At 36.6% G+C, this 27,275-nt stretch overlaps 4 protein-coding genes and 1 pseudogene across 20 annotated transcripts; 3 read left to right on the top strand and 2 right to left on the bottom strand.

Moving 5' to 3' along the window:
* Positions 1 to 536: 536 nt before the first annotated feature.
* LOC111788739 (uncharacterized) lies at positions 537 to 6,061 on the top strand. 16 transcript variants are annotated; one of them, XR_002814214.2, is made up of 6 exons: positions 579 to 856; positions 1,259 to 2,348; positions 2,912 to 3,283; positions 4,424 to 4,739; positions 5,147 to 5,184; positions 5,510 to 6,061. XR_002814214.2 is itself a non-coding variant. In XM_023669204.2 (5 exons), coding segments are annotated over exons 3-5 (1,419 nt in total). In that variant the 5' UTR covers positions 537 to 669; positions 763 to 856; positions 1,259 to 1,303; the 3' UTR covers positions 4,426 to 6,061. The 16 variants fall into 16 exon arrangements, 8 of the variants coding, with proteins under 8 accessions (XP_023524972.2, XP_086977347.1, XP_023524973.2 ...); XR_015419808.1 differs by having other exon boundaries at positions 5,147 to 5,234; XM_023669204.2 differs by having other exon boundaries at positions 537 to 669; positions 763 to 856; positions 4,424 to 6,061.
* Positions 4,757 to 8,127, bottom strand: LOC111787654 (GDSL esterase/lipase At4g10955-like; annotated as a pseudogene).
* LOC111787590 (myosin-G heavy chain-like protein) lies at positions 8,052 to 9,801 on the top strand. Its single transcript, XM_023667605.2, has 3 exons — positions 8,052 to 8,357; positions 9,116 to 9,187; positions 9,441 to 9,801. Exons 1-3 carry the CDS (start codon positions 8,156 to 8,158, stop codon positions 9,734 to 9,736), a joined length of 570 nt encoding a protein of 189 aa, XP_023523373.2. The 5' UTR covers positions 8,052 to 8,155; the 3' UTR covers positions 9,737 to 9,801.
* Positions 9,802 to 10,218: 417 nt separating this feature from the next.
* Positions 10,219 to 13,332, bottom strand: LOC111787589 (cytochrome b561 domain-containing protein At2g30890). Of its 2 annotated transcripts, none has more exons than XM_023667604.2 (4): positions 13,115 to 13,332; positions 12,840 to 13,004; positions 11,177 to 11,325; positions 10,219 to 10,808 (listed from the first exon to the last, which is right to left on the bottom strand). In XM_023667604.2, the coding sequence occupies exons 1-4, from the start codon at positions 13,253 to 13,255 to the stop codon at positions 10,499 to 10,501; spliced, it is 765 nt and encodes a 254-aa protein (XP_023523372.2). In that variant the 5' UTR covers positions 13,256 to 13,332; the 3' UTR covers positions 10,219 to 10,498. The 2 variants fall into 2 exon arrangements, with proteins under 2 accessions (XP_023523372.2, XP_086977348.1); XM_087121222.1 differs by having other exon boundaries at positions 12,840 to 13,001.
* Positions 13,333 to 16,891: 3,559 nt separating this feature from the next.
* On the top strand, positions 16,892 to 27,147 carry VCL1 (vacuoleless1 (VCL1)). The gene is made up of 15 exons (XM_023669345.2): positions 16,892 to 17,851; positions 18,452 to 18,742; positions 19,775 to 19,914; positions 20,412 to 20,517; positions 20,600 to 20,692; positions 21,450 to 21,539; positions 21,628 to 21,741; positions 23,520 to 23,627; positions 23,822 to 23,895; positions 24,622 to 24,676; positions 25,255 to 25,436; positions 25,519 to 25,648; positions 25,762 to 25,864; positions 26,324 to 26,421; positions 26,682 to 27,147. Exons 1-15 carry the CDS (start codon positions 17,066 to 17,068, stop codon positions 26,844 to 26,846), a joined length of 2,535 nt encoding a protein of 844 aa, XP_023525113.2. The 5' UTR covers positions 16,892 to 17,065; the 3' UTR covers positions 26,847 to 27,147.
* Positions 27,148 to 27,275: the final 128 nt, after the last annotated feature.

The following is a 27,275-nucleotide window of genomic DNA, read 5'->3' as shown; positions in this document are numbered from 1 at the left end:
AATTTTTCATAAATTTTGTCTAAATTATTTTATTATGTCATATGATTAATGATTTATTAGGCATGTTTTGTACTCTATTTTTATTTTTATTGTTTACTTTTGCCAACTTATTAGGTTCGAATGCATGTTCGTGACAAATATATTTAAACGTTATTTTAACAAATTAATAGAAATTTAACATTTATACTCGAATATAATTCAATAATTAATGCATTAATCTCTTATACTTGACCAAATAGTTACAAATAGCAACAATTTTCTTCAAATAAAAAACTAATTAAAGATAATAATTTTACTATTTATTCAAATTTGAAATATACTTGACCAAATTGGGAATTATTATTATTATTAATTTTTTTTTATCAATTACAGTGTTAGATTTAAATTATTTAATTATAATTGAGACATCTCTAAAAGAATAAATGAATAATATTTTAAAAAGAAAAAACTTATTATGAAAAAAAAATTAAATTTCAATCATCATCTAAAATTTGTGACTTTTTACACTTTTTTTTTTTTTCTTAAAGGGAAAATAAATAAATACAAAATTAGTTCTATATATCGGCGAATATTGGGCAAGATTATCAGAAAACGCCATTTCGGACATTAACGTACCAAATGGAGGGGGAGAAAACGGCGCAAACTTCTTAGACGAATTGACTCTCTCAGGTCGCTGTTCTCCTGGAACTCGAATTTTGATCCTCTCTCTCGGCGTAATCTCCTTCTGTTCATTCTATAATCTTTCATTTTCATCTTTTCCAGCCTGATTTTGATCTTCGCTCGAGCAGTTGCTGTCCAGAACACAAGGCAAAGGACCTGTTCCAGCGATTAAGGAAGGAACGCTTGTCATATTCAGGTCCGTTTTCAAGATACTCAGTTTTTGGTGTCAGTATTTAGCTGTGGATTTAGGGCTTTGAATTTGATCCAAACCCGACCTTCAGATGTTGCACCAATCGACGGGTTTTGTTCGGTTTTACACTTTACAATCGGTTCTCTTCTGCTTGTGTGAGTTGGGGATTATACTGTTATTTGCCTCATGCTAATTCTGCAGAAGTTTTAGTTGTAAATGGTAGATGAAAAACTATGTTTGTTAAGAGTATTGATTCTTTTTTGATGTAATTAGTTGACTTACGAATTCCAAGTCTTAAGAAGTATATTGAACCCCTTTGTGATTGTAATACAAAAAATGAATTTGTTTTTTTTTTTTTGTTGCTGTCACTGATTGGACTTTTGGCCTTTTCTTGTATATTACGGGCAGAGTTGCTTGAATTGAGTTGTTTGGCCGTTGAAAGCATTCCATTTCATGGAAGGCAATGGCCTGCCATCATTGGGTCGTGTGAAGCTTACCGATTTAGCACCATCTGAAGGCGTTCCTTCTGAGTCTTTCAAATCATCGGTCACAACTTTGTCACATTCACTAGCTCAATACTCTGCTGCCATCATACAATTCCCTGTATATGATGGGGCTCTTTTAAGGTCTGGTTTAGATTCTGCTCGCCTTTACTTCCATCAGAGAGCTGCATGTCCATCTGCTGAGTTGATGCAAAACAATGATTCGCTGGAGTGGTGCAGAACTTCTGGTTACTATATGGATGCTCAGGGGTGGCAAGAAACCTATGATTATAGGCCTGGATTGACTCAAGTTGAGCCTGGCAATGGAATGGAGATACCACCAGCAGGTTTGCCAGATATATATGCAGTTTTTGGAAAGGCATCTCGAATTATTTTGGATGCGATTAGCTTCTCTCTAAACTTGCGCAGCTCTCCTTTCACAGAAATACTCGATAATGTTCCCCTAAGAAGTAGGGAGATATCATCTTCCGTGTTGTCTGTGTGCTGTTATGGGAGGCCCTCATTTCATGGAGAGCATCACCATAAATTTGCTCAAGAGGATAGCCAGTTGGCAATGTATACGTCTGACCATGAGCATCAGATTGATAAAAGTCTTATTACTCTGGTCAAGTCGGACAAGGCAGGTTTACTGATAAAAGATTTCCATGGTAGATGGATTCTTGTGGATGGTGATCTTGGTCCTCAAGATGCTGTAGTTTATCCCGGACTTGCACTCTATCAAGCAACTGCGGGGTATGTGAATCCTGCTCTGCTCAGAACGGAAGTGAATAATATTCAAGGTAGTATGTATGGACGATGTTCCTTGTCATTCAAACTCATGCCTAAATCCATGACTAGCCTTAATTGTTCAGAAATGAGAGCAGCTGGCCATGGGGTAGATGTTCAATTCCAACTTCCAGTACCAGTTGACGACTTTATGCAGAGATCACCCTCTACCGACCAACTCTTTAACCGCCCAAATTTCCAGAATTTCAGTTTGTCGACATCCCAAGAGGGTAGGCCAAATCTTCTTTTTAAAATTTTTGCTTTCGTTGCCGATGAATATCATTTATTGAGGTTTCTTTCTGTAACCTCCCTTGGTATGGGGTTTGGCTCTCCCCTTTTTGTAACTTAATTTCGTCAGTGGAATCAGTTCTTATTGAAAAAGAGTCGTAAATTCAATATTAATTTTTTTTTACACGTTTAGTACTTGTGTATTTGGTTGATGAAATTTTAATTTACCCTTCCTTTCCCTTTGATGTTTTGCCTTGACGTAATAAGGAGCCATCTTCTTAGATTGCCATTTTGCTATATATTTGGAGAATTTCTTTATATAGTGAAAGAGCGTTGTGAGAAAATGATTCAATGTATACTCTTTGGGTAAAATATGGATTGGAAGCCACATATTTTGCATTCTTTTGATGTTTATTATTGCTCGATAGTTGAATGCTTTCTGTTCATTCCATCTTTATCCACTTGTTGGGTAGTGTAACTTCTTAGTAACCTCCTAGTTTAAGTAGACCCCTTAGTGAGAAGCTTTTAATTAACAGGCTGTTGGATCGATGAAATGCTGGTACAGGATCCATAAAATTGAGGAGGAGAAAGAATAATTCAAGTACCAAACCACTACCCCCTTCTAAGAGATTACGGCTTGAGGCACAGAGAGTTCTGAAGGAGAGAGTACAGGACATCGCAGATAAGAAGGGTATCAAATTAAGGTTCTGTAATCTGAAGGATTGTGAGAGTCACATTCACAGGTTAGATAGCCCTTGTGCCAGCACAAGGATGGAGATTGGATGGCCTCCTGGAGTGCCGTTTGTTCATCCTCATGATCTACCTAATAAGGCAAAAATTGGTTTTCTTGAAGCTTACGAGCCTGGTTGGTCAGCTAGTCATGACATTGAATTAAGTCTTACTGAACCTGGACAAGTGGGTCAACAGTCAACCAACTGTAAGTGGATCTATGTCATATTCGCATTTTCATGTTACAGAATGGTTCTTGTTTTTAGCTCCCAGCACATTCCCGCTTTGCAAATTGCGTTCAATATGAATGATGCTTACTGTATTTGGTCCATTTCAGAAAATCCTTGATCATGATCATGATGTATAGATACTTGTTATAGTATTATTGCCTTCAGAAAAGGGAAGTGAAATCGTACTTGTGTGTCATTATCTTCCTATCGAGTGAGGGTGGGTAAGGACAGAGTACAAAATTGTAGGCATGTACAATATTTCCCATTATTCATTGTAATTTTTCCTTGTCCCTGATTTTTTCTTTTATTTGCTCACTTTTTTTAATTTTTCCTTCCTCCCCTTCAGTTGCCCAGCGTTTGTCTTTGGCTGCCAAAAAATCTCCTAGACAATTTTATGAACCTTTCAGGAATCAGGAAGATTAACTGGTTAATGGAAGAGATATTAAAGCTGTATAATAATGTTGCATTTGCTGTGTGTGTGCCTTCGGGAGGCATTCGTGAGTATTGAAAACTCGATATACAATTGGAAGTTGTGTCCATGTTTGATGGCAGGGGAATCATTGACAGAAGATTACCTTGGTCCACAAGTGAATTGAAGCCTATAGTATATATTTCCTTGAAGCTTGAAGATAATTGTGTTGGATCCTTTGAGCTCCATGCTGCTTGTGTTTCACACTCTTTAGTAGCTCTTCTTTATAACTATTTTACCAGCAGTCTAGCACGTATATCTCTTGGTATCATGGGTTTTCGCCCTAGCGTAGGCTGATTTTAGTTTTAACTTATTCAAATTTTTAATGTGCACGTGAGTTTTACCTCGAGGATACATATTGGTGCCGTAGGGGGTTTGAAAGTTTAGCATTGGCTAGGCTGTCACGTATACCATTTTCATTAAATCATACTACTTGATGTAGATTTGGCACTGTCTTCGTGCACCGAAGACACAAGCTCTCTTTTCTTTTACTCCAAATTTTCTACCTCATCTTGTTCTTTCTGCTTTCACTTGCTTAGCTTCCATGTTTGTTTGCTGTATCTGCATTTCTTCTTCACTTAAATGTTTGTTTTAGCTTTATTCCTTTTAGATGTCAATGGCCAATTGTTTTTTATTCCTGTCTCTGCAGAAATCAGTTCATATTCTGTACATCAATAGATTCTCAAGGCCTTGTAGCTTGCAACTTCAAAACCAGTTCCATTCTTGGCCGTTGATCAGCTCATAATACCTTCATTCGGATTGTTGTTTTGATGCCCAACGTCGACAAATCATGCCTATTTGCATCTTGCATAGACTGTACATACAAGTTATTTTCTGGGTAACCCAGCTTCATCTTCTTACTTTTTGGAGGATAGTTCTCGAAGAAATCGATCAGTTAAGTTCGTGAACCAGTAATGGTAATGGAGCGGGAACAACCATTTCCTTCTAGTAGAGAATTTTCTCATGTGAGTCAATCACACCTTCATGTTCCTGCACTAGTGTAGCCAGCTGCTTTGGTCAATATGATCTATAAAATTTGGGAAATACGATAAAGAGCAGAAATATACTAACTTTGAGGTTCCTGAAGAAATATTCCCTTTTTTTCTGTTCTTGATACTGTTCTGCTTTTTAGCGACGTATTGTGACCCGAGCTCTTCACAATACGTTCTCTTTTGTTCTTAGCTTCTATGATAGTTTTCCATTTGAAGTGTGGGATCCTTGTGACATTCCAAGCAAGGTGATCCTTGTAGCCTTTCTTAAGCAGTAAAATTCAGACTCTACCTTTTTTCTTGTTTTGGTTGCAGAACTTTAAAGACTGATATTTTCCATTCTTCTCTTTACTACTACTTGCTAAATAATTTTTGTTTCATAGATCTTTGGAAGAGAACGAAAGAAAACAAGGCGATCGAGGTAAGGCTGCTGCTAATCTCCTGCCGTTCGTTCATTCACACAAACTGCAGGTGTTCAACCTAGCTGTTTATTCATTTACATTGGCTGTTTATTCATATAAAAGACGATCACGATATGAATGTTCAATGCTGCACGTTCGTCGTAGGATAGGTAGTTTTCATTTTCATTCATGTGAATAGATTTACAGAAGTGCAATAGGAAGAAGAACACTCTGAACCAATTGGTTCAACCTTGCGATTCTGGAAAAGGATCAAGAAGTTAGTTAGATGATGATGTATCTATATCTGTTTTTTCACTTGGTGTCAAATTAATCGATTCACTGTAGGTTGATTTGCTCAACCAAACAGAGTTGAAAAGAACTATACCGACGTATCCTGAAGTCGAAATGAGTTATTTGCACAAATTTCCAGCAACTGATCTTCACCGGCTGGGACGCCCGGGTGTTGGTTGTGTGCTGATGAAAGGGTGTATAAGGATTTAAGCTGCTTGCTGTCATGGAGAGCTAGCTGAAGCTGCAAATCATCAGACCACCATTGTTCCAATCCATGAGCTTCAAGAAACCTCTGTTTTCCCTTCGACATCACAAACAACATTGCTGCAGCTGCCGCCGCTTTCCATTCCCATTTGTGGGGGTAACATTTTCTTTCCCTTCATTGCTTTTCTCTACTTGATCAGATTCAGTATATGAACAGCAAATATAATCGCTGTTATTTACATATAGATGTGCGACCCACTTCCCTGGATTCTTCAACATGTTTAGATTCGATACCCAACTCCTTGAACCAGCTGCTGTTGATGTTTTTTCTCCTAAACTATTGCTGTTCTCTGTTGTTTCCCTGCCTGAATGAAGCATTGATTTGATTCTCTTCCAAGCAAACTCTGCTTTTTTTCAACATAGATTCCTTCTTTAGCTAAGGCCTTCCCCATCTGTCAGAACAAATCCAGTGTCACAATCGCATTTTTGATGGCAGCGGACTTGCGATTGTGCGGTACTCACTTTCCAACGACAAGTGAGCTAAGCCAATTTGTTCTTGCGTCTCCTATGGCCAAGCGACATATGCTCGAGCCTCTGGCCTCGGTTTTAAGAGAAGGTTTTAGAAAACGAGGGTAGAGAGAAATTTTCGAAAGAGAGATTTTTGAAAGAGACGTTATATAAGCAAGTAAGAGAGAAATAACGACGACTCACAATATATAACCTTGGGTAGGGAGAAGTTGACAACTAGTCGTATCCCCTTATAGTACATTCTGAGGCATTTCATGTCTGACAGGCCTAGACATGATATTTCAGAAACGTCATACTTCCTAGAAATACAAAAGTAAAATACTAGAATATGAAAAGACATAAACACCTTGGACATGGGCAACACGTCTTGGACGAGCATGACTCTGACATCTGTAGAGCAAACCCAGCACAAACCTAGCATAGATTCCTTCTTTAGCTAAGGCCCTCCCCATCTGTAGAGCAAACCCAGCACCTAAGGAATGACCAGGAATACGAACATTGTTGCTTCCATAACTCTCAGCACAAGATTTCAATGCCTCCAAAGCTACATTAAACCTGACAGAACCCTTCAAACTTTCCCAAGCAAGAAACCGAAGGTCGTCTTCGATGTCCCGCCAGAATGTCGGGCTTTTGAGTAATGTCCCTCTTCGTGCTGCTAAAACGGCCCTTGGTGCACCACTGGGTCTGATGAGTACTAAGTCAGCCATGGCTGCAGACCTATCCCGTTCTAGTATTGCACCAACATATGGACCCATTGGCTCTTTTATTAATCAAGGTTTGAACTAGCTTGTATTTGAAGGGGATCCACCATTTGGGAGCCAGAGCATTTTCTTTGTTGCTTCTGTTCTCTTGTCTGTCTAGTTCAGGCAACAACAGTTCTTTTGTAATTCCCCTGCAGAATTTGCAAAATTCCTCATCAGATTCATTTCGTTTTAGGACTAAATTTCAGAAGACATCTATAACAACCGTCCCTGCTAGCTGATATTATCTTCTTTAGACTTTCTCTTTATCTGTAAGAGTTTAAACCTATCATAATAGATATCGTCTTCCTTGAGCTTGTTCAAATCTTTTATTGGTAGATATTGTCCTCTTTGAGCTTTTCCTTCTTTCCCGTTTCTAGGAGAGAGCGTAAAACAATGGGAAACAAAGTCACAGGAGACTTTGCTTAGAATCTGGATTTAATGCGGATATCTTAAAATATTTATTTTACTATTCATTTTTCTCAGATGGAAGACAGTCGTGACAGGGAAACGCTCATATCTAGAGATATTTGTCAAATGACCAAAATTACCCTTTTTTTTTGTGAATATTTTAGATTTATTTTATAATTAAACTATTATTAATAAATTTCGTTTGAATTTGTTCTTCAATTTAATTTTAGCTTAATAGTAAAAATATCTCAAATTTTCAAAAAATACTATTCAATTGTAATATTATTTAAACATTCCAAAACTATTATTGAAGTAAAAATCCAACATGCGTCTTTAATTTTTTAATTAATTTTTAATTTGAGAATAACTTTTAAGTTTATGAAAGATTAAATTTAATATTTCAATCTTTTAAAAAATAAACATATTTTAATAAATAACAAAATTCATTAATATTTTTAAAATTTTAATTATTTATTTTTGTTATATCAATTGATTCATTGATATACTAATTTATGAAAATATTAATATTAAAAAATATTAGCGATGAAAAAAACTTAATTTTCATTTATTTTTATATTTATTTCCCAATTTATAAAATAATAGCTTCATGGAAACTCCCAATAATTTATGTGGCCAAGGTATTTTCAATCAAATTACAAAAATTGAAGTGGCTATAAATAAACTAAACTGAAAAACTGGAAAAATAAATAAATAATTTGTAGCCGCTAATTTATGGGGGAACTTGTTCAAGCTCCGCTTCCAGTCCCAGTAATGGAGACCAGAAGCCATAGATTTTTCACTTGAAAGCAACAAAATCATGGCATCGAATCTCATTACTGCGCTTCATTGCCCGAATCCACATCCTTCTTCATCTTCTTCTTATTCAAATCTGCAGCAGAATACATCGCTCCTTTTGAAGTTCCATTCTCGTTGTTCATCTTCTTCGAGAAAATTCGCTGTTTCGGAGGGCGCTGAGGGTAGAGTTCAAGATGAAGAGCTTCTCATTTCGTCTTCTTCTGGTATGCATCAATTATTCACTGCTTCGTCTCTCTTTTCTTGTTGTTTAGTTATTCCTTCAAAATTGTGAGTAGGTTGATTATTGTCTCTGTAATCCTATAGTTTAAGGCCGCGTACAATGAAAGAATCCTACTCGTAGTACTCAACGATTGAGATTTTAAATTGTTTTTGTGAAATCCAAGTGGTCTATCGCTATAAATATAATGAAGTAAAGATAATCTTGCTTTTTCTTGTTAAATAAATTTCTAGTGTCTTTGCTTTGACATGGCCTGATTCCATTTCTAATTCAGTTCTTGTGGTTTCAAAAATTTCAATATCATTCATATTATAGTTCTTATTATTTGCGTAAAGGTTATCAAGCATTTGTTGTGACCAATGAATAACAAAAACGCAATATAGAGAGCTATTTGTGGACAATATCCTCTGGTACTCCAAAACAACATTAGTCATAGCTATTTTTATAATTTTCAATCAAAATGATGCCTTAAGAGCCAACCAAAATTTATGTCTCAATCAATTTTATGCATCACACCAAAATAATCTATCATAGAGTTCATTTTCAATATCTATGAACAACTTGCCATATGGGATTTTTGTTACACTTCTGCGTATGATAACCTTTAAGCAAATAATGACGACGATATATGAAAGTTTTAGAAGTATAGAAATCAAATTGAAACTAGAGTTAAAGCGTTAGACTAAAAGTGTAGTTTAACGTACTCGGTTTAAAGATTAATCATTTTTCTTTTCAAATGTAAAGGAGCATCTTCTTCTGCACGCACACAGCTTGATCTCTTGGAGCAACTCTCTTCCGGTAGCCAATTAGTTGATGGTAAGTGGGCTTATTTCATTGAAATGCATTAGTCTTATTTCATTGAAAAATGTCATATCTGAGAGATCCCACGTCGGTAGGGGAGGAGAACAAAACATTTTTTATAAGGGTGTGGAGATCTCTCCCTAGCAAACGCATTTTAAAAACCTTGAGGGAAGCCCGAAAGAGAAAGCCCAAAGATGATAATATCTGCTAGCGGTGAGCTTGGGCTGCTACAATTTTACTTGAACTTACTGAGATTTTATGTTCTCAGGTTATGAGAGTGATGGCAATTACCAGAGAACTACAATCCGTGATCAGCTTGCACAATTGTTCAGAGACAGAGACGACGATTTTAGCATTCCGTTGGGTAAGAACTTGAAGAAGGTTAGTGCCAAGTTTTTGACAATTTCACAGAAGAGGAACATCAAAAGACAAGAATACTTGAATGAAGTATCTCAAAGGAATGATTCAGTTTTCTTTGCTACAGTTGGAGCATTTGTAATTCTGCCACCTATTGTAATATTAGGTATTGCTATACTGACTGGTTATGTGCAACTTTTTCCGTGATATGCTGTTCATACAAACATCATATATATATATATATAGAAGTGGTAATATCTTGATATCCTTAACCCCGTGTTCATAGTTTCTATTGTTCAATTTTTAGTTCTATATTTCTTGAAAAGTTACGACCGGCTGCTGTTTCATATATGATTTTACCGTTTAAGAATAAAAAACGTTAGAATTAGTCCCTATGGTTTGATAAAACTTTACAAAGCAGTCCCTGTCTAGAAACTATTTATGGGGTTTTATCAAATCACAAGGACCAAAATAACTCCTTGCTTTTGTAACAGATCTGTTCTTGATTTCTAAGGAGACCCACTGCGGTGTGTGCTTAGTGACATTGGTGCGAGTCCCGACAAGGTGCGATTGTGACACATAGGCCCAAGGTGCGACCTATGCACCTTGTTTCAAAGAAGTGAGACTCTTCTTTTGAGGCTCGTGCCGAGTGCTCAAGCCCAATTAAACACATTAACATTCCTAAAATCTCAAAAAACACTCAATTTTCTTAACCTTTACATTATAAAAAAATTATTTACATTCTTAAAAAAAACTGAAGCCCTAAAGGGCTATTGCACTTTAGTCAAGTGAGCCTCGAGCTTTGGGAAGCACGAGAGACGAGTGAAGAACAATAACATTCACTCTCCGTCTCTAACAAAATCTAGAAAATGAAACTTACAAATCCCAATAAGAAGAGAGAAATGATAAGAAGAGTGATAACAATCTCATGTCAGTGAAAACAACCTTTTGAGAACTCTGTTTACTCCTTCAGCATGGATCAGTAGGCAGTTCCTTTTGCTTGTCATTTGGTGAGAGCCCTTGATCAGTAGGTGTTACCAATTCATTGCCCAAAATAACTCCTTGCTTTTGTATATACACCAGTTTGTCTTGGAATAGGTAAAAGAAGGAAATCAAAGAAATTTCAACAGTGAAAATTATGGTCCAAATTCGTATCCTTCGTGACGTTTTCTCGTGGTAAGCAAATAATCCTGAGTATACATTGAAAACTCCTAGGAGAGATACTGCTGTGCCAAACATCCAGTGTATGAAAAACCATAGGCTTCTTGTTCTAGAGCCCCTGCCAGAATGAGAAAGGAATGGATTCAGAGTATACAAATTGAAATAGATCATACTATTCCTCTTTCCTGATCTAAATCCACTGAACACTACTTCCTTTGTTTTGTTATCTAAATCCAAAGGATTGGATTACAGGGTCCCACATCAGTTGGAGAGAGGATAGAAGCATTCTTTATAAGGGTGTGGAAACCTCTCTCTAGCATACGCATTCTAAAACCGTGAGGCTGACAACGATACGTAATAAGGTAAAACAAACAATATCTGCTAGCAGTGAGTTTGGGCTGTTAGAGTACTACTTTGAAAACAACCTCACAATAACTCTTTCTAATAAACTATTGCTGCATATTTGAAGAAAATATGAAACTTTACCTCTTTGGCCTTACAATTCCAATCAATGCCTGTAACCAGATCATCCCATATAGGCCAATCCCTATCCTTTGATGGTTATTATTGAAAGCATTGTTGAATTTCTTGATAGACATGACTGCTCCAGCTGTGACTAGTAATACAGAGAGTATCTGTTCATCATAATCAAGTTAAGATAATGTAATGAACCCATCTTTGTGATTAGAGGATCATCAAAATCCATCAAACTGCTTCTATAAATTTGGAATTTTAACTTAGTTTCTATTTGAGTATCTAATTAGTTAGAATGTGATGATGCCTGTCTTTTCTTTCGATGCAAGTATTCATAATAATCTGCTGGATCAACTTTTTGTGTGTAGAAACTTGGGGGCTGTATAAGATATTCAGAATCAGGGCCCTTGGGTTTTCTCTTGAACCATCATTAAGCTCATAAAGTCAAGAAAAAAGTGGATTGTTTGCTTGTTTAGTGAAAAGATAAAGCTAATTGCATTAATGATGATGCTTTCCTGCAACTCTATGTAGTTATTGTTTGTTTAGTTTAAAAGGATTCTTCTTTAAGAAAACAAACACCATAGAGTTTATTTTAGGCCCCATTTGATGATCAAAGGATTCACTATGGTTTTCACTTTCCTTAACGAAGAAACAATAGAATTCTTACCCAAATTTAAAAAACGAAAGCAAGTTTTCTCAGAATCTTTTAGTTTTCGAATAAAGAAAGAAACATTTAGGTGGAAGTAATGTGGGAGATCCCATGTCGGTTGGGGAGGAAACGAAACATTCTTTACAAGGGTGTGGAAACCTCTCCCTAGCAGACGCGTTTTAGAAACCTTGAGGGGAAGCTTGAAAGGGAAAGCTCAAAGAGGACAATATCTGCTAGCAGTGGGCTTGGACAGTTATAATGGTATCAGAGGCAGACACCGGACGGTGTGTCAGTGAGGAGGCTAATCCCTGAAGGGGGTGGTCACGAGGCGGTCTGCCAACGTCCTCAGGGGTGGATTGGGGGGTCCCACATCGATTAGAGAAGGAAACGAGTACCAATGAGAATGTCGGGCCCCAAATGGGGGGTGGATTGTGAGATCCCACATCGGTCGGGAAGGAAACGAAACATTATTTGTAAGAGTGCGGAAACCTCTCCCTAACAGACACGTTTTAAAAACCTTGAGGGGAAGCCCGAAAGGGAAAGCTCAAAGAGGACAATATCTACTAGCGGTGGACTTAGGCAGTTACAAATGGTATCAGAACCAGACACCAGGCGATGTGGTTAGCGAGGAAACTGATCCCCTAAGGGGGTGGACACAAGGCGGTGTGCCAGCAAGGACAACGGGCCCCGAAAGAGGGGTGGATTGGGAGGGTCCCACATCGATTGAAGAAGGGAACGAGTGTCAGCGAGGACGCTGGACCTTGAAGGGGGGTGGATTGTAAGATCCCACATCGGTTGGGGAGGAAACAAAATATTCTTTATAAGGGTGTGGAAACCTCTTCCTAGCCGACGCATTTTAAAAACCTTGAGGGGAAGCCCGAAAGGGAAAGCCTAAAGAGGACAATATCTACTAACAGTGGGCTTGAGCCGTTGTATAACTTTCAAAAACCAAATAGTTATTGAACGGAATTTTAGTATTTGAGATTATTGCTAGAGAAGATTGAGATGAACAAGAGATGAACTTGCCTGTAGAATTGTGTGAATGTAAAAGTAAAACTTCAGCCTTCTTCCACATTGCTCTCTGTTGGACATTCTGATAACAAGAATCCCAACAGGCATAAGGAACCCCATTGAAGCCCATAGGAGAAATCCATGGAGTGTGATATCAAACAGTAAGCTGGAACTAATCTGCTACCATTATAACCAATAATCACTTTCAGCTATACATTCTAAACCTTCTTTTCTGCAATGATATTCATTTCAAATATGAAAATGAAACAATATGAAGAACAATAAGAAACCTTCTGGCTGTGATCTTTCTTGCTTGTATTGAATTCCACATTTTTCTTGAGCTGTTGGGATGAACTGAGTGGTTGAAATGTGAGAAGAAGAAGGAGAAAAAGAATGGAGAAAGAGAACTTTTTGTTCTGTAAAAATAGCATTCTTTATTTGCTTCTGATGAAACAGGCACCAAGAACAATGCAGAAGCCAAGCCACTCTTGGAAGCTGCTTATTTGGTTGCTATGGATATCACAAGGGATCTTCAAAGCTTTTGTAGCAATGAGGTAAAAGGAAAAAGCTGGACAATGTCAGAGGAGAGGAGCAATAAAGGGTTGTGATCAATAATGCCTAAAGAGGACGCTCAACTAAGGTACTTGATTTTTCTCTAGAAATACATCTGCCTTGTGTTGGATGTTGATCTAAAAATATGTCGGTCTCTAATGACCATTAGATACAAAAACAGATTACTTTTACAATTTCTGTCTCACATATCATCTATCTGTGCAAAATTATCGTAACCGCCCAAGCACACTGCTAGTAGATATTGTACTTTTTGTGTTTTCTCTTTCGGGCTTCCCTTCCAGGTTTTTGAAATGCGTCTGCTAGGGAGAGGTTTCCACACCCTTATAAAGAATGTTTCGTTTTCTCCCCAACTGATGTGGAATCTTACAGTCCACCCCCCTTCAGGGCTCAGTCTCCTCGTTGGCACATCGCCCGGTGCCTGGCTCTGATACCATTTGTAACAGTCCAAGCCTACCACTAGCAAATATTGTCCTCTTTGGACTATCCCGTTCGGGCTTTCCCTCAAGGTTTTTAAAACGCGTCTACTAGGGAGAGGTTTCTACACTCTTATAAAGAATGTTTCATTCTTCTCTCCAACCGATGGGATCTCACAATCCACCTCTTTTCGGGGCCCAACGTCCTCGTTGGCACTTATTCCCTTCTCCAATCAATGTGGGACCCCGCAATCCACCCCCTTCGAGGCCCAACGTCCTTGCTGGCACACCGCTTCTTGTCCACTCCCCTTTGAGGCTCAACCTCCTCGCTGCCACATCGTCTGGTGTCCGACTCTGATACCATTTATAACGACCTAAGTCCCTCGCTAGAAAATATTGTCTTCTTTCAGCTATCATTTTCGAGTTTCCCCTCAAAATTTTGAAAACGCATCTCCTAGGGCCCACACTCTTATAAAAAATGCTTCGTTCCTCTCTCGTAGAGTAAGTCGATCAAAAGTTGGAGGTTTGATACTCAATAATTTTCTTTGACTTTAAGAAAACCATCTCACATAATCTAGAAAGCAAAAGAAAAAGTAGGAACTGTTTGAGTTGGTGCTATCCTGTAACCCTCTTTTAGCATGAACATCTCCAGAACAGATAGTATGGACAAAGTTTTCAACCATGTGGGGTTCACTGTGTGAAATTTTATATGATTTTATGGGGAGTGACATAAAGAATGTAGTGGAATTTCACAGCAAAAATGGCTACAACTTTCAATAAGAGAAGAAAATGCTAGCCACAATCTGAAAGTGGGCTGTTAGTGGATATTGCTCACAACTTTATCTTTTTTTTTCTCCACATTCAACAAATTTGTTTGTTTCCATTGAACTCAACATTATTCTACAGGAGTTGTGTTATTACATCATTTTTTAGTCACCATTTTTTGTTCTTGCATCATCTAACCGTTACGTGTTTAGAGGTGATAATCGTTAGATTATCTATGATTTAATATTCTACGAGTTTACTTTGATAGTCGAATGTAGTAGAGTTGAACAGTTGTTCGTTGAAATTAATCGTATATTTTGATAGTCGAATGTAGTAGAGTTGAACAGTTGTTCGTTGAAATTAATCGTATATTTTGATAGTCGAATGTAGTAGAGTTGAACAGTTGTTCGTTGAAATTAATCGTATTGAGTGCAAGCTGACTTGAAACGCTCACATATACTTTTTGACCTATTTTATTAGTTTATTTGGTTACTATTATTGAGTTCTAAGGGATAAATATTTGTGGATAGAGTGGACGATGTAGCAACGGGTTTAAGTTTTATCGACACATCGATATTTCTACATGTAGGGATTATTAGATGAACACAACTCTCCATAATTGTATGGTATTGTCCACTTTGAACATAAGCTCTCGTGGCTTTGCTTTGGGCTTCCCCAAAAGACCTCGTATCAATGGAGAAAGTATTCTTTGATTATAAACTCATGATCATTCCCTAAATTAGTCGATGTTAGACTTTCATCATCAAAAGGGATGTTTATGAATTGGGTTGGGGCAATTTTTAAACTTAACTCAATTGTTCGGGTTATAAATTTTTCAACCACTCTCATTAAATAATGAACCTAACCCTAACTTTTTTGGGTTGGGTTAATTTTTATTGTTCGATCATTTATTTATTTTGTTTTTTTATAAAGTATTTCGTAAAATATCTATTACATTATTTTAAATATTTGTAAAATTTACAATTCAATATTGAAAAATTATCTTTAAATTTTTTTATATTATTTCTAAAAGTTGTCGAAGAATAAATAATTATAAAAGTAAGAGAAAACAAAATAAATATAAATATATTATAAACAAAAATATACATTTTAAAATTAACAACAAATAATAAATTCAAACTAATTTAATTTTATTTTTTTAAAAAAATTATTAAATATAATTTTACACGTCATCATTGATTTATTTATTTATTTATTTTTCTCTTTATGTCAACTTCACATATTTAAATTATTAATTCATGTATTTCTATAGTTTTAAAATGGGTCCCACAACCTTGTTTTTATTATATTTTACTGGTGAATTACGATATGATTTTTTAATAAATAGATTATTATAATTTCAAACTTTATGAATGCCTTTGATCAATTTTTAGAATGAAAAAGAAACATTTAATCATGAAGCTGCCCATAAAGACTACCTTTTGAGCTGCTTTAGCTTTTAATAGAAAAATATGCAAAAATAAATAAATAAAGTACTCTAAACTTAATACTACAAAATTACCAATTAAAAATTTAGGGGATCGACTATTGTAACAGCTCAAACCCACCACTAGAATATATGGTCCGCTTAGACCTGTCATGTATTGTTGTCACATGATTTAAAGGGTCTAACCCTATTTCGATCTGATAGCAATTAACCTATATTTTTTAAAGTCAAAATAAATTATCATCCCATATTTTTATTAAAAAATAGCATAAAAATAGTGTCCTTATAAAATAAAGGGATTACATGCAAAACTTTGGCCACATTTAAGGGTAATTAAGTAATTTCCTCTTCCAATAATTTTTTTTATCATATGCTTTTTTGAACATTAATTTAAAGTAACAAAATAATAATAATAAGTTATTATTCATTATGAAGTGGAAGAAACTTTGGTGCAAATGATTCTATATATCGTCACATTGATATTTTACCTAAGTTTTTATGATTAAGTTAATGACTTATAATAAATAAAACGAAACAAAATAATTAAAAAATATTTATAACTTTATGATACTAATTAAGTTTGTTATTAAAATTATTAAATTAAATTTTGGTATTTTTTAATTATGAAAAATATTAATTACATATAAAAAGTTGCAATTTTTCTGAAATGGGCTACTTTCAATGGGCCACTGCCGAAGATGGCCCATTGATTTAAGCCCATAAGAGGCTATAAGTGGGCCTAGTTTGGGCCTCATTGAGCCCAATTCAGCCTGTATAGTTGGATCATCAAAATACCGTACGGTTCAAACCGACCTGCGGTCTATATGAACCGGGGGAGCTTCATTCGACAAATATGGGACCTTCACTTTCTTCCAATTTCTTTCTTAATTTTTTTCCCCTTTGCTCGAATTGACTGAATGATCGATTCCAACGTTTTCGAGCCAATTTACGAATCTCAATCTGTAATTCTTCTGTTTGTTCGTTCAATCTGCTTCACGAAGGACTGAAATCTTGAACAATTCTCTAGCTGTGATCGCTTTTTCATGGCTAACGTATCGGTTGCTGCGGAATGGCAGCTCCTTCATAATCGGTACTACCGCAAGCCGGAGCTTTATCCTATGAGATGGAAGCATATTGACCTTGGCCGGAATAAGGTAGCCTGTGCTCCCTTTGGCGGTCCCATCGCCATTATTCGTGATGACTCGAAGATCGTTCAGCTCTACGCAGAATCCGCCCTCAGGAAGCTGCGAATCTTCAACTGTGCAGGTGTTCAGCTGGCAGAGACCGTTTGGCGGAACCCTGGGGGACGGTTGATTGGCATGTCGTGGACCGATGATCAAACTCTTGTCTGTGTGGTGCAGGATGGCACTGTTTACCGCTACAATATTCATGCCGAGCTTCTGGAACCGAATTTTTCGATGGGAAAGGAGTGTTTTGAGCAGAATGTAGTGGAATGTGTGTTTTGGGGCAATGGAGTTGTGTGCATAACCGAGGCCAACCAGATTTTTTGCATCTCGGATTTTAAGAATCCGAAATCGTGTAAGCTTTCGGACCCTGGAATTGAGGATTTGCCGCATTGTATGGCGGTAATCGAGCCTCAATACACCATGTCTGGGAATGTGGAGGTGTTGCTCGGAGTTGGGGAGTCGTGTGTGATAGCTGTTGAGGAGGATGGAGTGCAGCGCCTTGGCGAGGACGTGCTAGATGGGCCGCTGCAGAGGATGGCCGTCTCTTTAGATGGAAAGTGGTTGGCGGCGTTTACCCACGACGGGAGGCTTTTGGTTTTGACTTCAGACTTACAGAAAACAATTCTGGATCGTGAGTGTGAGGTTAGCTACGTGTTTTTGCAATTTGAGGTTGTTCTTACGAAATGGATAAAAGTTATATAAGATGCCAGTCCTAGTCTATTTTTTCTGGTCGTACTTGCATAACAACAACTGTTCACTTGAATGTAATGATTCAATGTTCGGGTTTAGATTTTTTTTTTTTTTTTTCCTTAAGAAGATCGTTTATTTGACATCAAGATGATTCGATGTTTCAAAGCATGGTGGACTAGGACAATTAGTTTATTCAGCCTACAAGCATCCATTCATTTGGCATTTTTCTCAAGTTCTCCCTTTATTCTTGCCTCTTATTCATCATTTGTCATTTGTCATTTGTTTTTGTGAGATCCCACTTTGGTATTTGTTTTTGTGAGATCCCACTTTGGTATTTGTTTTTGTGAGATCCCACTTTGGTTGGAGAGGGGAATGAAGCATTCTTTTTAAGGGTGTGGAAACCTCTCCCTAACAGACGCGTTTTAAAACCTCGAGGGGAAGCCTAGAAGGGAAAGTCCAAAGAGGACAATAGTTACTAGCGGTGGGCTTGAGCTGTTAGAATTGGACATCTATTATGTTTGATCATGTCTGTCTCTTGTTTTCTGGCTGCAGTCAGCTCTTCCTCCGGAGCAGTTAGCTTGGTGTGGAATGGACAGTGTACTTCTTTATTGGGATGATATGCTTTTGATGATGGGTCCAGATGGAGATCCTGTTCGTTACCTTTATGATGAACCGGTTGTTCTGATCCCCGAGTGTGATGGGGTGAGGATATTATCTAATACCAGTACGGAATTTCTTCAAAGAGTACCCGATTCCACCGTAACAATCTTCAGGATCGGAAGTACCTCTCCTGCAGCTCTTCTGTATGATGCATTGGATCATTTTGACAGACGTAGTGCAAAGGTGATGTTAATTTTCCTCTTTCTTGTGAAAAAAATGTAGTGTTAACTAAGCTATTTTTCTCTGTTTTAGATGGTGGAGACTGGCTTAAATTTATTCCTGAACTATTGTCGTTTGGTAGTTTTACAATGAGGATAAAAAAGGTCCCTCCTCTGAAATCTATGGGAGAGAGTCTGCTGCGAGACTCAAACCAAAAAATTATCTTTCAGTAGTTTATTTTTGAGTGAATAGTTATTTTGTCATTTTCCGTACTTTACAGCACTACTGTCCCACATTTGTTGGGGAGGAGAACAAAACACCCTTTATAAGGGTGTGGAAACCTTCCCCTAGCAGATGCGTTTTAAAGCCTTGAGGGGAAGCCCAAAGAGGACAATATTTGCTAACGGTGGATCTGGGTCGTTACAAGTAGTTGTAGTCTTATAAGCTCATTGAAATATTTTTTCTATTTGTAATGTCTACAAGTGGTATCGGAGGATCTTTTAGAAGGAGGAGCCATTTGATTAGGAAACTATGAAGGAGGAGCCATTTGGTTTGCAACACAAAGGGACAGGGAATGGATTTAACAGACTTATGTTACGATTGGACATTGGCAGCGGGGAATAGATTTAACAAATCAGTGTTATCAATGGACATTGGCATTCGAAGCATACAATAAATAGATATAAATATAAATCATATTTTTCCAGTTTCATTCTCATTTACCAAACACAATCATCCTATTTCTAAGCTTCACATTCACTTTCCCATCGCCATATACTATATGCCCTCCAAGAGAATTTTCGAGGATAGAGTTACATGAAAGAAAAGCTCAGTGCCTGTTTCACAATTGGTCTCAACTATATTTTATTTTATATATATATTTTTTTAATTTTACTTGGAAGAAATCTTGGTGCCAGTTTTGTAATGGTAAATTTATTTTAGTTTGCAAATTCATGTTCTTGATGATAATATTAGTGTACCCACAAAATACTGTGAAATATTTTCTGTGATTTGTTATTATTCTTTTTATTTAATTGTCAATATTATGTTGGCCAGGCAGATGAAAACTTAAGACTGATACGCCCATCATTACATGAGGCTGTTGAAGCATGCGTGGATGCTGCTGGCCATGAATTTGATATTTCTCGGCAGCAGACCCTGTTAAGAGCTTCCAGCTATGGCCAAGCCTTTTGCAGGTCAGTGATTCTAGTGTTACATTTTAACTACTTTTTTATGATGCTGCTTGTTCTTAGTTCTTTTCTTTTAAATGAGGAAAATTCCGGATGTACTTTATCTTTTCTTTTGAATTTAAATAGGCAGGTGCCTGCCATTTCTTACTTTTTATTTGGTCATAACATGATTAAGTGGTAGCTTGTTTAGAATTAAGTATGATGATCCTTCCAAACAAGCACATATTTAGCTTATTTAACCTTTTTACGTTTGGACATTGTTGGGAATATGTCATGTGGTTTGAACAATAAGTGCTTCTCTAAGTTTTTTGTTATTATTCTTTACCTCTTTGATTCATGCCCACTGATTACTCCTTTGGCCAGGTTTTGGGAGGATTCCTTATCCTTAACCTCTTACCTATTTCACCCTTTAGTGAAATTTGTTTCGTTTAAAAAATATAAAGTTCTTTTTAGTGTTATCTCTGATTTTGCTCTCCATAATGATATCCAGTTGGCTTTGGCAGCAATTTTAATCGCGAACGAATACAAGAGATGTGCAGACTATTGCGAGTTTTAAATGCTGTACGCAACCCAGAGATTGGCATCCCTCTCAGTATACAACAGTTTAAGGTCCTCTATGATTTCTGATAAAGAGTTTTCAGTTTCTTGAACTATAATGGATCTTCATACTAAATAAATGTGTTCCTTTCAGCTTCTTACAGCACCTGTTCTGATTGCTCGTTTAATCAATGCCCACCAACACTTGCTTGCATTACGGATTTCTGAGTACCTTGGAATGAGTCAGGTGAATAGAATCCTATAATTCGTGGATCAAACCATATGGGGATTTTTCTTGTTGCTTGTGTTTTTATACAACAAACCCCTCCCCCCCCCCCCCCCCCCCCCCCACACACGCACACGCACACAGCTGTGAAAACTATGAAATTTACATGGAAATTATGTTGTAGAATGACTCATGATAAAATGAATTGTTTCCTTGGTTCTTGCAGTGATAATAAATTGAAAATAAAGATAAAATTATTACCCGAATAATTTTCATTTAAGAAGCAGAGTACTATTACTTAAGAGACAGTGAGGAATAAGCATTAAAAATTTCATTTCTCAAATGTCTATTAAGAAGAATCATCAAATGAAGAATTGAATTTACATTGGAGCATAAGATCGGAAGCTACTTCCTGCTCATGGTTAACCCCGCTTTTATGGTTGAAGGTCCTTTGAGATTCTGACTTTGAAGCAACTTTTGCCTATCGATTGAAGATATAATAAGTCTAAAATTAGAAGAAATGAGGCCGATAAAGAATAAAATAAATGTGTACTTCGGGAACTTGCAATTTTAGGAAGTGTAAGATACATCCTAATAAGATTATGAAGTTGTTACAGCTGCAAAAAGGAAATTTCATTGCTCCATTCGATATCATGTCTCCCTCATTGACCCAATTCAACGAAAATCCAAGCACTGAGTACTTAGAATATGTCTACCATTTATCGGCTTGATGCTTATGCTTTCAACAAGATAAATATATTTTGTATCTGTTATGCAGGAGGTGGTGATAATGCACTGGGCATGTTCGAAGATCACAGCTTCATTAAATGTTCCTGATGTCACACTTCTTGAAGTTCTACTTGATAAGGTTTTATATTTTTCATATATCAATTATTGAGATTCTGTTCCTTTAGTATCATGCAATGGCGTCTGAAATGAACTCTTGCGAAATTCAGCTGAAGTTGTGTAAAGGCATATCATATGCTGCCGTTGCTGGTCATGCTGATAAAATTGGTCGCAGGAAATTAGCTGCTATGCTTGTTGATCATGAACCACGGTCCTCCAAACAGGTCTTTATTTCTTTACATGTCATTTCTTCTTCTTGGATTCTGATATTTTTTGCATGTCATTTCTTTTTGGATTCAGTTATTTTGGGCACAAAAACATACATATTAAGAGAAGATCTACGAATATCCTGTAGTATACGAGTTGTCTTTTTGTTTTTCCATCAGTATATCTCCAGATTTTTTATTAAGAAAAAAAAAAAGGAATTTACAGCAGCAGACACAATGATTAGCCATACAACATTAGACCGAAAAAGGCCCAGGAGATTGCAAAAGCTCTCCAATTTGCTTCTTTTTCTTTCTATAATTGCATTTTTTTAGCAAAGGTAATAAGTAGAAATACTTTTTAGTAAAATACTAGTTCAAAACATAGAAAAACTCAGCTGCTTTCAATCCTACGTGTTCGTTTCCTTTCTTATATATATTTTTTTCTTTTAAAAAGGTATTCTTTTCCTCTCTTTCTGCATATTCCACAAGGCTGTTGGGATTGCAAATGTTCACGTGTTCCTCGCTCTTCTTATGAACTTTGTGCCAAAAGGGAGCTGGAAAGAAAATCCATTAGTTTCACAGGGACAATACCCATCCAATTGGGCTGTTCAAGTAGCCCAGTGCCCTGGAAAGCTGAATAGCAGAACCCAAACCACCCAAAATACGCATACACTCTCCTCTCTTCTCTCACACACACACAAACTCGGGCTGATGCATGCTAAGTATCAGAACCTCCATGGATGCATCAACGTTTTCTCTAAAATGCAGCGGTTCAAAGAAGTAATTGGTGGTTCCCATCAAAATCTTGTTGTAGTTTCACCATGTCTAGGTCTGCTGTTTCAGAAATGAGAGTGCTTACTTTGGCAAACAAAGCTTGTTTGGTTGGACAGTGCAGAAGAACTCTCTTGGTGTTTTGAAATATGAACCTAAAGAGAAGTCAGATGTGCCAAAATGCACCAAATTCCTGAACTCCTCCAATAACCTTCTTCTACTCAGAGTCCCAGAAAGCCTCACTACTGGGATTTACCCACAAAGGAGGGTCCAAAATATCCTTATGGCCATTTACTAACCAAAGTGATAGAGCTTCTTCATCTTTCCTTCAATTTTTGCTCTTTTGCAAATCGGTAATGGAATTTCATGATGTCAGCTTTTGGATAGAGTAGAGCGTTACCTGGGAATATTTTTGACTTCCTATCTCTGATTTTTGTGGTACATCCTTTCAAAGGAGACGCAAACGCTCTTTGGATGGCCTTCAACCTTTCCTTCTTTTGGTCTCTTTGGCATGAAAGGAATGAGCGGTACTTCAACGACAATTGTGGGTCTTTTGAGGGGTTATTTGATTTAGTTCTTTCAATACTTTATTTTGGTGTAAAAGTTCACACCCCTTTAGAGATTACTCTTACTGCCTTATTAAACATATGGATTTCTTTCTTGTTACTCACTTTTGTGGGCTATTCATTTCATTTATCAAGGAAATCTCTCTGTTTCTCATCAGAAAAAAAGAAAAAAAAAGGACTTCACTTCGGTGTATTTGATACTGGCAATGTAGTTTTTGAACATGCATTTTCAAACTACGAGACTGTTTCAATCAGGTAGAGAATTTTCAAACGGACATGATTTTTTTCCTTTGTTGTTGATGCTATCATATCCTTTCAATGTATGTCGATGCTATCATATCCTTTCAAACGGACATTTTTGTTATACTATGGAAGTGGAACTGTAGATGAAAGAGAAATAAATGATTATGAAAATATTTATCATGAACTCGTTTCCTTTTTTTCACTTTGTCCATTTAGGTACCTCTCTTGTTAAGCATAGGAGAAGAAGACACTGCATTAATCAAAGCAACTGAAAGTGGTGATACTGATCTTGTTTATCTTGTTCTCTTCCATATCTGGCAAAAGGTAATTCTTCAATAATATCTAATATATGTATGATTTCTTATCACACGTCTGCATATTTTTTGAGTCTAAGATATGCATAAATAAGATCTAAGTGATATCTACAACTTTTAAATAGCGTGCATGTTCTCAACGAAAGCTTGTTACTCCATAAAAAGAAAACTTTTGAATAGAAGGCATAACTGGCTTTTATGCAGAAGCAACCACTGGAATTCTTTGGAATGATACAAGCCAGAATTCAGGCACGGGATTTATTTGTTACTTATGCCCGGTATGTATGAACACTTCTATTCCTCCAGTAATAGATTTGGTGCCAAAAGCTTAATACTTTATTTTAAGATTGCAGATTCTTCAATTATTACTTTGAGATTAATTTTGCCTGTATTTAATCTATATGAGTGAGATTTTCTTTGTTTTTATTCAGTCTTTTAACTTGAGGATTTCTCGTCCTCCACTATATTTGTCTATATTTTCATTTGATGTAAACTGTCTTCCATTAAAATCCATGAGATAAAATAAGAAGTTGACGGAACCAACTCCTGTAAATTGTTGACGAATTAAAAGCTTATTTAGGCTGCAATGGACATATCATTTTTCTTCTTTGTATGCTTACACTAATGTGTTGGTGAACTGTTTGGTTTCCATTCATCGTAATTCTTTGGGGTTACATAAAAAATTTGTCAGGTTCCACTGTATTGGAAGGAAAATAAACTGCATATAATATTTTCAGACTGCTCGCAGAGCTTGTAGTTGCAGATAATAAAAAATAGCACGGGTGCAGATGTTCATTATGACACTACAAATATCATACTCTTGATCTACCAAACTTCTATTGTTTATTTAGTGGGTTGCTGGTTATTAGTTGTATGGCTTAATGGGGGCATAGACTCATGACATCGTCTCATGTTTGGTTCTTGAGCTCATCTCTTGTTTAAAATGCACTTGTACTTAGACATGAACTTTTTATTTGCTTGACTGATTATGTTATCTCCTTCAGGTGCTATAAGCATGAATTTCTGAAGGACTTTTTCCTATCAACTGGACAACTTCATGTACGTCTTATGTTCAATATTGGTTGCATCTTTATTTTTTTCAATTTATATGTTGAAACGTATCTCACAAGTTCGTACATTTTTTTATATGGATTAGAGAAACGGTAGGTCTGTTCTTTGGAGTATATCTTTTATTTGGAATGATAAGTTTCTTTGTTTCTTCGGAGGAAAAGAAAGTGCGCCAAAATGGTCTTTTTGGATCTGATCGGCCATGTTGATACCCCCATGTATCTGAGACTGAGGACCAAATAGAAAACCTTAAATCTTTGAATATTGGCGCTTTCACATAGTCAAAAGCTTAAGAGTTTATTTAGAATTTCATCCTTAGTCCTGAGTTCCGAGATGAATAAAAGGGTAATAGGTGGAAAATCCCGAGTCTCTTAAGAACCCAAATTCTCCTACCCTCTTTGTGGCTAGGACATCATTTTTTTTTCTTTAAACCACGTAAGACGCACCTTCGATGAGATAAGACAGTTAAAGATGAACCACAATTTTTTATTGGCATTAATCTTTCTGTGATGACACTTCAAGGGCCATTCTCCTATACCCTTTCTAATACAGTTTATTTATTTTTACAGGAGGTTGCTTTTCTTCTCTGGAAAGAGTCGTGGGTGCTAGGGAAAAATCCAATGGCTAGCAAGGGATCTCCACTCCATAGTCCACGCATTAAACTCATTGAGAAGGTCCAGAGTCTTTTTGCAGAGACCAAGGAACATGTTTTCGAGTCAAAAGCTGCTGAAGAGCATGCAAAATTGTTGAAGTTAGTATAAGCTTGGTTACTTTGTGTTTGTGAATATAAAAAGACATAACACCACTAAATCATTCTCTGATCTCGTCTGCAGAATACAACATGATCTAGAGGTAAGTACGAAGCAGGCCATTTTTGTTGATTCAAGTATCAATGATACAATTCGAACATGTATTGTGTTGGGAAATCATCGAGCTGCTCTAAAAGTTAAAACAGAATTCAAGGTATGTGAACTTCAATTTGCTATTTCCCTCCGTGTATGTTATTGTAGGATAATTACTTTGTTCATGTGTTCCTATTCATATCTCCCAGCTGTTTTTTTCATGTTGTGCCTCAGGTTTCTGAGAAAAGATGGTATTGGCTTAAAGTTTTTGCTTTGGCTACCACAAGAGATTGGGTTGCATTGGAAACGTTCTCGAAGGAGAAAAGACCGCCAATCGGTAAATGTCCGATTATTAGAGTAGCAAATTACTTTCTCCTATTAGAATGACATCTATTTACATGCTTACTTATTCTGCCTTGAAATGAGATGCAAACCGTTCCTGAGATTCATTGAATATCTTTTATCTTAACGAAAATCTTTTTGGAAAGCACTTACGCACAAAGGTGCTTCCATGAACAAGAGTGAGGAATTACTTATGGGTTCTTCACCAACTCACTCTCATTTCAATCATGCTCGTTAGGTTGTAGCTACTTGTATTTTAACAGTCGGTACATGATTTCATGTGTAAACTTGTGATTAGGCTTGTAACTCTTTCCGTTCATGTTTTATAAAAGAAAAACAAAAATTACTTGCGACTTTTTTAATATATTTCAGTGCTTCATCCTTAATTAGAATTGTAATATTCAGTTAGGCTCTTTATCATTAATATCTCTTTCGTTTTTTCTTTTATTAACAGGTTACAAGCCATTTGTTGAGGCTTGCATTGAAGCAGATGAAAAGGCTGAAGCACTGAAATATATTCCAAAACTTGCAGATCCACGAGAAAGGGCAGAGGTAATATAACATTCTAACCCATGCATACTATAGCTTCAATTTTTTGCTTGTATTGCTGGCTGGTAGTTTCATAAATGGGAATTTACGATCTTACCAAAGATGAAAAGTTTAGCATTCAAATCATGAAATTTCCAAATTGTGGCACTTAAAAAACCAGATTTATCTCTATTGAATCAAGTTTATTCAACATAATCACTGGTCGAGCAGCTATCTAGCAACATGTGCAGATTGTGAAAGTGTGATATTTATTTTCTTTACAGGCTTATGCTCGGATTGGCATGGCCAAGGAAGCAGCCGACGCTGCTTCACAAGCGAAGGATGGAGAATTACTAGGTCGATTAAAATTAACCTTTGCACAAAATTCAGCAGCGTCATCAATTTTCGATACTCTTCGAGATCGGTTGTCCTTCCCAGGAGTGTCATAGTCTTTTCAGTCCCACGTTTCTTTGCTCTATTATCTTATTCGGTTTCCCTCCTAAGCTTCTGCTGGTGTTTTTTGTGAAATATTTAGCTATGATTGGTGCATACCCATATGTTGAAATATGTCACTGATTTGGACTGTTGTATTCGTTAATTATTTCTGACCCTTGTAACTTTGGCTTTTCCTTCCTCTCTAAACCATGTTCTTTGTCGTCTGTTTGTATAATTACCCCAAGCAACTAACAGTTCAGGGAGACGTGTTCCTATGTTACCTAATTGCCATCAAAATATTCTGTTTTGTTGATATACTGAAATGTGATGGAAAATTACCACAAAAAAAAGAGAAAAAAAAAAGAATCCTAGGATGGTTGAATCTCATGTACATGGTCCGGGTTGGGTGAGTTGGGTTGAGAGATTTTTTTTGACACAATCTA

The sequence above is a fragment of the Cucurbita pepo genome, chromosome 2 (assembly GCF_057944985.1).
Source record: "Cucurbita pepo subsp. pepo isolate OVF chromosome 2, ASM5794498v1, whole genome shotgun sequence".
Classification (NCBI taxonomy): domain Eukaryota; kingdom Viridiplantae; phylum Streptophyta; class Magnoliopsida; order Cucurbitales; family Cucurbitaceae; genus Cucurbita; species Cucurbita pepo.
The sequence above is the reverse complement of the archived record's forward strand: the minus strand, read 5'-3'. Positions and strand labels throughout refer to the sequence as shown.

Excerpts from the sequence above, each read along its gene's own strand:
- LOC111788739 (XM_023669204.2), top strand. The coding sequence starts at position 1,304 with ATGGAAGGCAATGGCCTGCCATCATTGGGTCGTGTGAAGCTTACCGAT. Across the intron at positions 2,349-2,911 it reads TTTGTCGACATCCCAAGAGG|GATCCATAAAATTGAGGAGG; the intron begins GTAGGCCAAATC and ends ATGCTGGTACAG.
- LOC111787590 (XM_023667605.2), top strand. The coding sequence starts at position 8,156 with ATGGCATCGAATCTCATTACTGCGCTTCATTGCCCGAATCCACATCCT. Across the intron at positions 8,358-9,115 it reads TCTCATTTCGTCTTCTTCTG|GAGCATCTTCTTCTGCACGC; the intron begins GTATGCATCAAT and ends TCAAATGTAAAG. Across the intron at positions 9,188-9,440 it reads CGGTAGCCAATTAGTTGATG|GTTATGAGAGTGATGGCAAT; the intron begins GTAAGTGGGCTT and ends TTATGTTCTCAG.
- LOC111787589 (XM_023667604.2), bottom strand. The coding sequence starts at position 13,255 with ATGCTATTTTTACAGAACAAAAAGTTCTCTTTCTCCATTCTTTTTCTC. Across the intron at positions 13,005-13,114 it reads AGAAAGATCACAGCCAGAAG|CAGATTAGTTCCAGCTTACT; the intron begins GTTTCTTATTGT and ends TTATAATGGTAG. Across the intron at positions 10,809-11,176 it reads GGAATTGTAAGGCCAAAGAG|GGGCTCTAGAACAAGAAGCC; the intron begins GTAAAGTTTCAT and ends TCATTCTGGCAG.
- VCL1 (XM_023669345.2), top strand. The coding sequence starts at position 17,066 with ATGGCTAACGTATCGGTTGCTGCGGAATGGCAGCTCCTTCATAATCGG. Across the intron at positions 25,437-25,518 it reads GAGCATGCAAAATTGTTGAA|AATACAACATGATCTAGAGG; the intron begins GTTAGTATAAGC and ends TCTCGTCTGCAG. Across the intron at positions 25,865-26,323 it reads GGAGAAAAGACCGCCAATCG|GTTACAAGCCATTTGTTGAG; the intron begins GTAAATGTCCGA and ends TTTTATTAACAG.